Source organism: Carassius gibelio, chromosome A3 (genome assembly GCF_023724105.1).
Source record: "Carassius gibelio isolate Cgi1373 ecotype wild population from Czech Republic chromosome A3, carGib1.2-hapl.c, whole genome shotgun sequence".
Classification (NCBI taxonomy): Eukaryota; Metazoa; Chordata; class Actinopteri; order Cypriniformes; family Cyprinidae; genus Carassius; species Carassius gibelio.
In genome coordinates, this window is record NC_068373.1 from 16,518,717 (window position 1) to 16,532,070 (window position 13,354).

Genomic DNA, 13,354 nt, shown 5'->3' on the forward strand with positions numbered 1-13,354 from the left:
GTCATCATCACCTCTATATTTTGAGAGTCTGTAGTAAAAATATTGATACATTTTTAGCATATGTATATATATATATATATATATATATATATATATATATAATTGTATAATCTTTCTTTAAAATATTTTTTTTTTGCATTATAACATTATCTTCATCTTGTATCCATACTTTGATATTTGTGTCCCATTATGTGTTATATAAATAAAAGAGAGAAGTATATCGTCATCGACAGGTGTTGTCGTACATTTGTGTATAATGCTATCAGTAGGCTGAGGATGTACTGAGTTGCATGTGTGTAAGTGTTAGAGCATTTTGTGGCTGTTATGTTGGTCTGGGCACTTATTTTTGCTACGGGTTTGTAATACAGTGACCAGTCTGTGTGTGTGTATATATATATATATATATATATATATATATATATATATATACATACATACATATATATATATATATATATATATATATATATATATATATATATATATATATATATATATATATATATATATATATATATATATATTAATTTCATTATAAGACATGAGAAAGTATAGAAGTTCTAGTGAAATACAAGATAAGCACAAGCCCCAGTCTGGCTTCGGCAAAATAGAATCTCTCCATTGGTGAGGTAAAATCACATAACAAATCACGGTCATGCCTCTAGTGATAACCTTTCACATTATCAAGTATGCGCACACACGCAATCACACACAAACAACAGGAACCCAAGCATAAACACAGTCTTACCAAATAAGTGTAAGATAAACTGACCTCTATTTTAAGGGCTTCCCTAGTCATGCCAGAAAGGAGGTTTGGCATTACTTGCCCTCCCTGCATTGGTCACCATTGAACCTACTCTAAAAATGAGACCATCAGTAAATATTTGCCGGTAACACAGACTCAGCTCAAAATCTGAGGAAAAAGAGAAAGATAGCAAAGGAGGTTTCAATATCTCTCTTTCTCCCTATCTCTTTCTACAGAACTACAGAAAAAGCATTTTGATTGTTTCCCTCAAATTATTTGGCTCAGGCATGTAGTATGTCACATTCTTTTGTTGAACTTGTGTATACTCATTCCAATGGAGTTAAATTCCAATATTTTATTCATTTATTTTCATTTTGATCATCTTGTGAGTGCCTGCAAGCTCAAACTAAATGTGTTCTGTTTAAATGTTGATATGTATGGATACATATGTGGGTGTTTATATTTTCGTTGACTGAAACACACGGAAGCGCAGGCATGTTCACAGTCGGCAGGCCTTCAGTGCTTTCTGTTTCTCTTGTATCTCTCTATCTGTGAGTCGGCAGTTTGATGTTGAAGTCATCTCTTCCTGCATTTTCCTTAATTCAGGGAATAATCTCTGATGGCAGCAGTTGTCACCTCTTCTTTCCTGTCCAATCAACTCCGGTTGGCCTCATCTCTCCTTCTGTCTGTCCGTTCATCTCGAGAGGAGAGGGCAGAAATGGGGAAAGGGCTAGAAGACAGCCTGATGATAGGGGGGGAAGGTGGAAAGTATAAGGACTTATTTTTTCTCATTTGCCCACATCCCCCTTTCTGTTCGCCTTCTCTTGCCCCATGCCATCCTGGACCTCATGCATTAGTCCACTCCAAATTTTCCCAGAAGTTAGCGATGAATAGCATATTAATGTTTAACCTCATCTATACTAGCTTTTTTTTATGCACTACCCCTTTCTCACTCTAATCCCTCTCCATCGCTGTCCTCCCTTGCTTCTCTCTGCCTCCCCTTCTATCTCTTCTCTCACCTGTCCATCACTCTCCTGAGTGCTCTCTCTATGTTCATGCGATGGCCAACCCTGGTCACACCCAAGTCCAGGTAGTCGTCCTTGGTTAGAGAGGGCAGGTGCGTGCCATCAATCTCGTTGTCTAGGAAACGCTCTCTGTGCTCACCCAGGTTCAGGTAGCCCAGCCAATCCGCAACGTCGTACTTGGTCCAGTATGGGAGTGGTTTGGAGGCAAAGGGTTTGGTGGGTGAAGGAGGTGGAAGGTGTGGATAACTCAGGCAAGTGGGTGGAGGAATGGGGTGGAGTGGTGGTGATGATGTCCCTGACAGGAAGTGGGTGGGAGACAAGGAGCGAGAGACCACGAGAGAGGAATTTGGAGGAGGTGGAGCCCCCGAAGGGGCAAAGAGAGGGGGAGAGGGGGAGAAGTAGGGGTCCCCAAGAGGATTGGCAGGTGAGGGTGGAGTAATAGAACCACGAAGGTCATACAAGCTGCTGTAGAGGGGTGTGGTGGGGAGAATGGGAAGGGAAGAGGGACGGGGAGGGCCAAGCTTGGGGCGGTCAGAGGGAGAAATTAATGGGCTGGGTGCTCGTCTGCGCTGAGCGTGATGTGACTCTGCCTTACGTGAATCTCGGCTGGGGATAAACTGAAACTCCAGGGCTTTGGTGCGGTAAACGGGCCGGTGTTTGGGTGAGGTGGGGTACGGTGAATATGAAGAGGGTGAAACAGGTGAGTGGGATCGGGGAGGAGGCTGGGATGAGGCAGCAGGGGGCTGAGGTGAAGGAGATCGAGCCCAATTTGGGTAGAGTGGCTGGGAAGAAGGGGTGGGGGAGGGAGACAAGGCAGGCTGAGAGAGCTGAACAGGAGATGGGGAGCTAGAGCGGACAGAAGGAGGACTCAGTGCACCTGTGGAGTCCTCTGAGTACCTGAAATGAGAGAAAATGTAACACAAATTAAGACAAAAGAATAAGAGAGGACAAAAAGAAAGAAAAAACAGTTTGACAGTAATGAGAACAAGAGAGCAGTATAGTGCTACAGTTACCTGTGTCTGATGTGGGACAGACAGATGTACATGGACAGTGCAATAAAAAGCAGAAATCACAAAAGAGAGGAACAGTTTAAACAGACACAGTTGCACAATACACACACAGAGTTCATTGGTGTTTGAGACACTGAATAATAAAATGGCAGTTACAAAACAATTTTCACACATTATGTTACTCTGAATATCCCAGGAGTTCATGCATACCAAATCACACAGTGCTTGGGCAGCTTAGAGATTTTCATGCCACATGTCTCCTTTTCAAGGCCCCCATGCAGACATTTACACACAGTCATGCACATATACCTATACTGATAACACACAAATACCTATGTCTGCTCAGTGATCTCTGAGCTCCCCAGTTCTCTGTTCCTTTGCTCCTCTGTTGTAATTTGGTGCTTAGTTCATTGATGATGCTTGCCTTCATACCGGACATGGGAGGATGTAGTTTACGTGCCTCCACATATGTCCCACCGGGCTGAACCCCTCCCTCCCCTACGGACTGTACGGCTGACCCATCACCCCACAGTGGTTTTATCTCTGGAGTGCGGGGCCGGTCAAAGTACATTACAGAGGAGCGAGCGATCCCTGGCCCTTCAATCATTCCATAGGCATCACGGGCATTCACATCCTCCTCCTCTCCCTCTTCTACTTCATCCTCCTCCTCTTCCTCCTCCCTACGACGGTGGTATGCAGGGGGTGCTGTGCTGGTTTGGCGTCGAAGATCGCCAGCCTGACTCCCTTCTCTGTACCTCTGTGTTTTTGGGTAGGTGGATGCAGTGCTTGTAGCTTTGGTATTGTGCATTTCAAAAGTCTGTCCATCAAGATAGCTCATGTAAGACTCTAAAAATTCAGTCCCACTTCTGTCAGCATCTGTTGACCCAACTCTCTCTCCAACTCCACCTATGCTACCCATCCCTGCTCTCTCCAACCTTTCTCTGACCCCACTACCACTGAGTGCAAGGATGTTGTCTAAGTGATGGTCACTGCTGCTTCGGCTATCCAGCTCCTCAATCCCAGAATCTACCACTGTCTCCTGGGACTCGCCACTCTTAGCTGCAGCGACACTGGGTGGTGGATGATGCTCTGCACTGGGCCGTCTGCTACCCCCTGTAGCTACCGTGGATACAGTTGCTAAGCGTGTGTGTGGTGTGACCGCAGCAGCCGAAGTAGTAGAAGAGATGACAGTTGTAGCAGTTGTGGAACAGCTTGCAGTCACAGTTGGGGCTCCTCTAAGACTTACAGAAGTTGCTGGGGTGGATGTTGCTGCTGAAGGACCCCGGTAGGCAGGTGGAGCTGGAATAGAGAGAGGAGGTGGAGTCGGAGAAGAGGAGCGTCCAGCTGAATTTGCACTGTTGTATAAGTGCTGTGACTGAGATAGGCCAAATGGTCTATGGTAGGAGGTGGGTGGAGGCGGAGGTGATACAGAAGGAGGTGGAGGTGGCCCAGAAGGCTGCAAGGTGGAGGGGGAGGGAGGGGGTTTTGGGTTGGGGGAAGATGAAGAGGGAGAGGGGGCTGACTGGGTGAGGTGGGCAACCTCACTGTCGTAGGAAGTAAGGCTGGAAGTTGTGGAATCTCCTGCCTGTGGTGAAGGCAGGGGCGTATGAGGTGGGAACCCAGTCATAAAGGAGTCTTTTGGAGGGGGAGGAGGTGGTGGGGGAGGGTGAAGCTGCTGGCGGGCTGTCACATTGTGTGACAATATTGCAGAATAACCCAAACCACGATCAAAACTATTGGCAAATTCCAGAGGTGGAGGGAGTGGATCAGCAAACACAAACTCATCATCTACATCCACCGAGGGAGCTGGGGGAGGGAGAACCATTAGACCTGTGCCACTTTCACCTGCAGCTCCTGCTGAAGGACGTGTAGGGGCTGTTGTTGGAGCTGGAGTAGGTGGTGTCAAGGAAAGGATGTATGCACCAGCCTCACTCTCCATCCTCAAGAACGAGGGGCGACGAGGCTGCTGGGTTGTTGACTGTGTGGACTGCTGCTGTAACTGGGTCTGAGCTTTTTCTATCTCTTTTTCCCTCTCTCTTTCTCGTGACCTCTCTCTCTGACGCTCTCGTTCACGCTCCTTGTAGGTGGGCTGATAGTGCTGAGACTGATAGTTGTGAGTGTGGACAGTTTTATCCTCAGAGAAACGAACCCTTAGGCCTTCTCTGGGAGCAGAGGTACCAGCAACCTCCCTATCTGCACGCTCTCCAACCCCTGCTTCCTCACCCCAGCTGCTTCCTGCTCCACGCAAGATCCTGGGAGATGGAGGCCGAGTAGATGTGGTGGTGGCAGCTAACGATGAGGAGGTAACAAGGTATGAGGAGGAGCTTGAGGACTGAGCAGCAGAGGAGGTTGCAGAGGAAGACGAGACCATTGAATAGGAGATGTGTGATGTTGGTTGTGCAGTGGATGAGGAAAAGGCCCCAATGCTGGACAACTGACGGGTAAAATGATGTTCAGTTATCCTCTCTCTGCGTATGCGACCATCATCTTTCAAGGCACGCTCCCGTGCTGCCAATGCCAACCCTAGTGGGGATGAAGGGTCCAGAACTTTCCCTGTTAATGGGTGAATGAAAGTTGTAGTGGAGGTTTGCTGCTGCTGCTGCTGCTGTTGTTGTTGTTGTTGTCGGCCCCCCGCCCCATAGAAGTCAGCAGGTACAGACTTAGGCTGGTAATCCCCAGGAGGAGCAGGTGAGGAGTACTCAGGCAGGCCAAAGGCAGGGGGCATACTGCGTGTGTGGTGGATAAAAGTATCACCTGAGAACATGCCTTCATCTATAGATTTGGATGGTCGCAGGCGTGGTGAAGGCTGGGAACTCAGCTGCTGTTGGGAAGTCTGCGTCCGTCCACCCGCTTCTCCTGCTCCACCCAACTCTTCCTCAGCAGAAAGAAAAAAGGAGGCACTCTTTCGTCGTGCTTCATGGAATCTTTCTCGGTCCCTGCGAGCTGCCCCTACTATGGCAGCACCAAACTGGCTGGTAAAGTCCAAATTCTCTTGTGTACGAAGTGATGGGGGTGGTGGAGCAGGTCTAGATGGAGGGGCTGGTGGTGGAACGGTGGGCGCAGGCGGGGGAACAACAGGTTGGGGTTTAGAACTGTCACTCTCTCCTGGAGTAGCCGGTTCAGCCTCCGTGCTGCTGCCTTGGCTACTACGACCACTGCTGCTGGTGGAAGGGGCTTTAACGATGATTGTTGGGATAGGAATTGAACTCTTCTCCATTGACCCCTTCCCTTCCAGTGTGCCCTGGCCCTGGCGCAAATCCTCCACCTTTGACTGCTTCACCAAGGGCCCCTTCCCTCTCCGGGCACCACCTTTCGGCACACCACCTGCCCCTGCTCCTGCCCCTATCACACTGCGGTCCACCCTGGAAGGTTGGCTCTGAGTAGTCTGCTGCTGTTGGGGAATAACAGTAGCAACGCTAGTGGGTGGGACTGCATTGCTATAGCCCCTTCTCAATGCTGCAGCCTTTACCCCTGGTGCTCCTCCAGCCCCTGCAAGGTCCCCTGTGTACCCAATCACCTTCCTGGATGCAGTCCTGCTTGGCACAGAGGGGTGGGCGTGAGCATGGGAGTAAGAGAGGTCCCCAGTTCCAGACCCAGCAGGTGGTCCAGGGGACCTGTCTCTGGGGCCATGAGTGACAGACACTGACTGTGAGTAGAGCTGAAAATTTGCAGAAGAGGAAGTGGTTTGGGATACAGAAACAGATGGCTGCTGGGATGTCTTGCCCCTAAAGCCAAGAGGGGGAGCTGAGGAGAAAGGGGGCTCAGGGGGAGCTGTAGTAGGTGGAGGAGGGATGTCATCTGGGCCAGGTACTGAAAGACTGCGGGCAAACTTCATGGCTGGAGGATGAAGTAACTGCTTCTCCTCCTCTGGAACACCTGCAGAAAAAGAAAACCGAAAAGAGAGATGAAATGTATTTTCAAGGAAAGAAATGGAGTATGAATAAAAAATAGTGTTACAAAACAAACACAAAACAAAAATATGTTTGAGAGAGAAAGATAATTTACATCAGCTGTATGTGATAAAAGAGAAGGAGATGAAAAAAAATCTTTATGTCCAAAAAATGAGCAGAGGACAATAAAATGGGAAATAGAAATGAGACCATCTTGAATTATGTCTGTCTGTCTGTCTGCTTTCCTGTTTTTACCATAACTGGGATAACTCTCAACAGTAACATGTACAAGCCATTCTACTTCTGAAATGCTATTTTGTGTCAGTGCAGACCGGTTTTAGCTACATTGTGTTATACAAGGACAAATGCAATACATACATAAAGTCATCTTGATGACAAAAAGAAGTGACACAAATACACAATAGCTATCTCATGGCATGCAAAAAAAAAAAAATGCTGTTGTTATTTTTTATGTAAATAAAGTTCCCAATTGTGCAACCCAAGAAAGTGAACATTTTAATATTAAACATTTAAGCACATGATGACATTTATATGGAACAGAAAGCATTTCTTATAATATAGATAGTGTGGTTCTGTAATTATCTTGGTGGTTTTAAATGGGCTGCAAATTATATAGTCCAACCAAGAATGAACACTAAGAAATACATCTAGTTCACCTTTGTTATGGCAATTGGTTTCTCCAGTAAACCAGTCAAACCCCTGACAAGATTCTTATGGACTGTTTCAACAACTGAAATGTACGGTCTCTATTCTAGAGCAATAAAGCATTACAGATGATAAGCATTAAAGCAAATCCACAGCTGCACTCTTTTGAGTGCTCTAAACGCACGTACCATAGACATACAGCAGTATGGTTATACAGACAGGTGTGCAGACAGACAGATGGACTAACAGACAGCCTCACCGATGGACTTCTGTCGCAGCATACCGTGCGGGGGGCCATGGCCAGACATAAATTGACCACGGTCATATCCTAACCCTGCCCCAGATGATGTCATCCCAATTCCCACTTGGTCGAAACTTGGCTACCAAAATAAATGGAAAGAAAGAACATTATAAACATTATGCACAAATTTTCTACATAATTCAGTTTTGCTAAACAATTTCTGCAAAGAAAATTTAGCTCAGTAAATCCAAAGCACCATCTAATAAATAATTTTTTCATAATCATCAGTGGTCTTAGTGATCTTTAATAACTGCTTCAATGGTCTCATACACAAACACACCTCATTATAAAAGCCTCTGCCCCGTTCTCTTTTTACCCCTTGTACTCGGGGCCCTGGGGCCTCATTGGTATTGATAGTCTGCTGTGCTGCTGCTAAAATCTCATCCAGTTTATCTGACATAGAATAAAAGAGAGAGGGAAATTAATAAATCAATTATTAATTAACTAACTATTTATTTTTAGCTTGAATTGGAGGGATTTAGCTTGGATTTAAATGGAGATGTTTACCCAACAAATGATAACTCTGTCATCATTGCTCATTCATGTGTCTTTGAAACCCATTCTTTCTTCCATGGAACAAAAAGGATTTATTTATAGCAGAGTAACAAAGCTACTCTTTTCCATACAATGAAAGTACATTGTGGTCATGCCTGCCAAGCATGATTTTCAATGAATAATAAAATACATTTCAGCCTATACTATAGCTTACACAAAACTATCATATGGCTTCAAAAGACTTGGAATATTGTTCATAAGACTTGGACAAGGACAATTTTATGATGCTTTTTTTGTTGTTTTTTTGTCTCTGCCCATTTTCACTGTATGAAGTGAGTGACTCAGACATTCTAATAAATATCTCTTTGGTGCTCAGTCATACAATGATGTAACAGTGAATAACTGATGACAGGCTATTAATTTTTGGGTGAACTGTTCCTTGATTTCTGAACTTTATGTATGACTAGATGGCAATCCCCTTGTATAAAACCAATGACTCTTACTCAAAGCCATCTGATAAACTGTCCTCTTCTTCTCTGTAGCTTGTGAAGACTCAAACTCTGTAACAGATGGACAGATTTAATCCCATAAGAAATATTTGCAGATCCATTAGGTCAAGTGTCTCATACAAGACAGACAGAGTGGACAAAGTGCTTTACCTGATTTTTTTTTCCAAGGGGCAGAGGCTGTGATCAAGCAAACAGAGAGTCAATCTAAGGTGGAACACCATCAGCTTGTAGTAATACTGTATTACCTGTTAATGCTGTAATCACATTTACATCATCTAACAAGTAGCAAGAGATTAAACACTTTTTTAAAAAAATTTTTAGGTCAAGCACAAACAAACAGAAAAAATGTCAAATTCAGATTTCAAATTTCAGAAAAAAAAAAAAAAAATCCAGGATGCACACAAAATGCACTCCCAATCATATTCACATGCAACCATAGCAAAATATGTGAAGTGAAACTGGAGTGTCTCTTACCTCTGTCCACTGTGTATGGAATGCAAAGACAGACAGAAAGATTGTGGAGGTTATAAGACAGGTTTGTTAGGGTTTCAATCAATCAACTAAAAAACAACCCGTGCGACAAAAGTGTGCAGGAAAGGTTCATAAAAGCCACAAGTGAGTATATAGGGATTGTGTATGCTTGTGTAGGTGTTTCTGTATGTATATTAAGATGAGGGATTCTAGGGGAATGAGAGAAGGGGTTGATCTGCCCTTTTGTATTCCTAGAGTTGATTCTGTCTATCTTTTTACATTTAGGTGCTGTTGCCTGTTTTATAAGGTACCAGTGCAGCAACACATTCATGCTATAGAGCAATCTCGGCTATCTTCAGAGCATGGCAGCCAGTGAGGTGGGACACTCTACCAGGTGGAGAGGTGAATACATCTGAAAAGTTGAGTTCTTCACTCACATAACATAATACCTGCACACATTAAACACCTGAGACACCTGCAGTACACTGAGAAGTTACAACAGTAACACATTAGAATCACTATGATCAAGTTCTAATAATAGAGTATTAGCTTAAACAGCTTTAAATGGTACAACAGACATGCATTCCTCTTGTGGCCTACATTACTCTCCAGACTTCTGGCATTACATCTTTTGTAAACAGTAGTTTATTTGGGACAAAACACCCACTTTGTGGGCCACAACTTGGCCAACATGTAAAAAAAAAAACAATCACACTTTGCTTTTTATACATTGGGTATAGAAAATTATCACTCCTCTTTAAAATAATCACATTTTGTCGCTTTCCTGTCTGAAATAAAGACGGACACAGTTTTATCCAGCTGCATTTACTCTAACTTATAAGACTTATAATATCCAAGTGAAAGATATAACACCAACTTGTCAGGAAAAAAAAAGTAAAAAAACAGAATCACTGAGGATCATCCCCTCTTAAAAATGACTTGTAAACTCAATCAGATGTAACTAATCACCTTCTAAATGGCACACAAAGCCTTTATCAATGCATAAGCACAGTGAAGTATATTATTAAGAAGTGAAAGGTATTTGGTACAACACAGAGCCTCTCTGGATCAGGACGTCACTCCAAGCTGGATGAAAGAGCTGGAGGAAACTGGTCAGAGAGGCGACCAAGAGGCCTACAGCAACTCTGAAGCAGCTGCAGGAATTTATGACAAAGTGTTGTTAATGTGTGCATGTGACAGCAATATCACAAATTCTGCACAAATGTGGCTCGTATGGGAGGGTTGCAAGAAAAAAAGCCACTCTTCAAGAAAGGCCACATGCAGTCATGACTGAGATTTCCAAAAAAAAAAAAAAAAAAAATTATTATATATTATTAATTAAATTATTAAAATTGAATTAAATGATATGACTTTTGGAAATCCAATTTGGCTCATCATCCAAATAACAGCATTCCTCCGGTAAAGCCTGGATGTGCTAATGTCCTGTTCTGGGTGTTTCTCTGCAGCACATGTCAGGATAGAAGGAAAAATTGATCAAAACGGGGCAAAATATGATCAAATTCTTGAGGAAAATCTGCTGCTCTCTGCCAGAAAGTTGTCAATGAGAAGAAGGTTTACCTTCCAACAAGATAAAGACCCAAAGAACAAAGCAAAACTGAGAGAAAAAGCTGAATGTCCTTGCATGGTCTAGTCAGAGCCCAGACTCAAACCCCACTGAAAATCTGTGGATGACTGCAGTCCACAAATGCTCACCATCAAATTTACCTGGACTTGAGCAGTTCTGCAAAGAAGAGTGGGCAAATATAGCAAGTCTAGATGTGCAAAGTTAGTAGAGAGTGAGACAGAGACAGATCCAGCTGGGTAAATGTGAAAATTCAGCTGGATAAAATAAAACTGTGTCCGTCTTCATTTCAGTCTGCAATGCAACAAAATGTGATTATTTTAAAGAGGTGATTCTTTCCTATACCTACTGTATATTTAGGGGTGGGTAAATCTGATGACAATAATAAACTGGTTCGCAATAAAGTGCTAGTTCACTCAAATAATGTAATAACCAGGGGTGGACATAAGTTTTTTAGACTGGTTCTCATGAAAGCAGCTGGTTTGGTGCTCACACTGCACATAGTGTATAACTATAAAAAAATTAAATAAATTAATCATATAAATATTAGTATTATTGTACTTTATTTAGTCTATTTTTTTAAATAAATAAATAAAGTGTGATAATTTATTTATTTTAAAATAAAAATGAGTATTAAATAAAAATACAGTTATTGTACAGTACACTTAAAAATACAGTGCTAATATTTAATTATTTTTTTATTTTAACTTTTGTATTTTTTTACTGTATATGAATTTTCAAAATGTTGCAAAAACGCTGCAGAGTGAAGCGTGTCAGTGAATGAAATGTCAAAGCTTGGTGTTTTGCTCTGAAACAGCAGCGCATAGCTGTAATACTGATACAGTATTACAGTTATTTGATCTGAAATAGTGATTGTGTATCAACCATGTCAAATGAGTAGTCTGAACTTATTTACATCTTTCTACAACTTTCCTATTCAACACCCATTCATTTCAGAAATGTAGAATTGATAAAGAAATCAAACATATCTATGGTCTAGTCTCATTAAAAAAAAAACTATGGAAAATGTAATTTTCATAAATACGATAAAAAAGATGATGCCTGTGAGTCATAGATAAAAAATATATATTTATTAACAGGTAATAATTTGGCATTCTGTGATTGTTTGTGATCATTATATTTTATTGACAATACATTTAAAAAATATATATTTTTAAATGTTCTTATAAGAGGACTTTTATTGGTATATTTATTCAATATAAATATATTATAATTATAAATAAATAATTATACGTATTATTACTCTTATTTTATTTTTATTGTTTTATATATTAAATTGATAAATGTAATGTATCAAACATAATTTATTGTTTGTTGCAGAAATCAATCCAGTGTCACATGATCATTCAAAAAACATTCTATTATGCTGCTTTGGTGCGCAATAAACTTTTCGTATTATTACCAATGTTGAAAACTGCTTAACATTTTTTGGGGAAGTGTTGCACATTTTTTCAGTTTTCTTTGAGAAATTGAAAACTCAAAAGAACAGCGTTTATTTGAAAAAATGAAGTCACAATGTAACAATATAAAGGTCTTTACAGTACCTTCTGATGACTTTTGATCACATTTTGACCCCTGTGATATTACTGACCCCAAACTTTGCATAGTAGTGTATACATATATATTGGCCTCTTTTACTTATAACAGTATAAATATGACAGCTGATATATTGTCCATCTGTACTGAATAGACAGTTGTGCATGTATGTCCTGTTTACATGGTACTAAGTGCTTAGAATAAACTAAGAATATCTTGTAAAAAATAAATATCAGGAACTTGGCAAACTGGTTACATCTAGTTCTTGCTTAGAAAGTGTTCGTTGTAAGCATGACTATGTTTATGATTTACTATGTTTAAAACCTGTTCCTGATTTTCACCAGAACCTGTGTAGAAGCCTGCCAATTTGATTGAGTGCTATAACAAGTACTCACTATTACTGAACTGTATTACCCTCACATTAACCCTGACTACTGAACCATGGGAACTGGGCTGAGGAGAGTATTGAGCATTTACAGTAGCCACTGTGAGTTTTGAGAATATTGCTTGGGCTGAAGAGAAGGGAGAAGGGAAAACATGCCTCAGTGGACTATAAGAGGTGATTTTAGTTTTAAAGGTTGATAGAGGAAGGTGTGTACAGCAATTTGGATACAGATGACAATAAGCTGTGTTTGACTTGGTGGTGGGCCATTTAAATGCTCTCCTCTGGTCCTCTCAATGTTATATAAGCCTGATTGGAAACTAAATGATTGTCAGTGATGGTGACACCTTGAGCAAGCACACACTGTGCCTCTCTTGCAATGCCCACTGCCCGCTGCGTTCCTACAACAACACACGTAGCACTCAGAAACTGAGAGCCAGAGATGTGTGACTTTAAGGAAGGTGGTTTAGATTGAGGTTTAGGGTTAAAGCTAAGAGAGGTTGCAGGTATAGGATTGAGGGATAAGGTGGATATTAGGGTTGGGAGGGAACAGTTTTTGGGGGGTTACCTGTAGTGGGGGTGCTGGTAGTGACAGTGTGGAACTTCTGAAAGAACAGTGAGAGAACATTCTTAATGCTGTCTTTCTCTGTCTCTCTTTCTCTTTCAAACTGTTCTATTTGACTCTTTCATCCTCTCTTGAACTCCTCTCTTCACTGTCTTC

The 13,354-nt window shown here is 42.0% G+C and overlaps 1 protein-coding gene across 1 annotated transcript in view; it reads right to left on the reverse strand.

Moving 5' to 3' along the window:
• Positions 1-1,085: 1,085 nt before the first annotated feature.
• The window catches only part of LOC127949209 (SH3 and multiple ankyrin repeat domains protein 1-like), a 95,353-nt gene continuing 83,084 nt past the window's right edge, over positions 1,086-13,354 (reverse strand). The window contains exons 20-27 of the mRNA XM_052546234.1: positions 9,116-9,124; positions 8,792-8,818; positions 8,636-8,692; positions 7,918-8,030; positions 7,596-7,716; positions 3,113-6,656; positions 1,765-2,667; positions 1,086-1,487 (exon numbers count right to left, since the gene is read on the reverse strand). Coding sequence (XP_052402194.1) covers positions 1,400-1,487; positions 1,765-2,667; positions 3,113-6,656; positions 7,596-7,716; positions 7,918-8,030; positions 8,636-8,692; positions 8,792-8,818; positions 9,116-9,124 — 4,862 coding nt within the window. The 3' untranslated portion in view covers positions 1,086-1,399. The remainder of the gene's footprint in view (positions 1,488-1,764; positions 2,668-3,112; positions 6,657-7,595; positions 7,717-7,917; positions 8,031-8,635; positions 8,693-8,791; positions 8,819-9,115; positions 9,125-13,354) is intronic.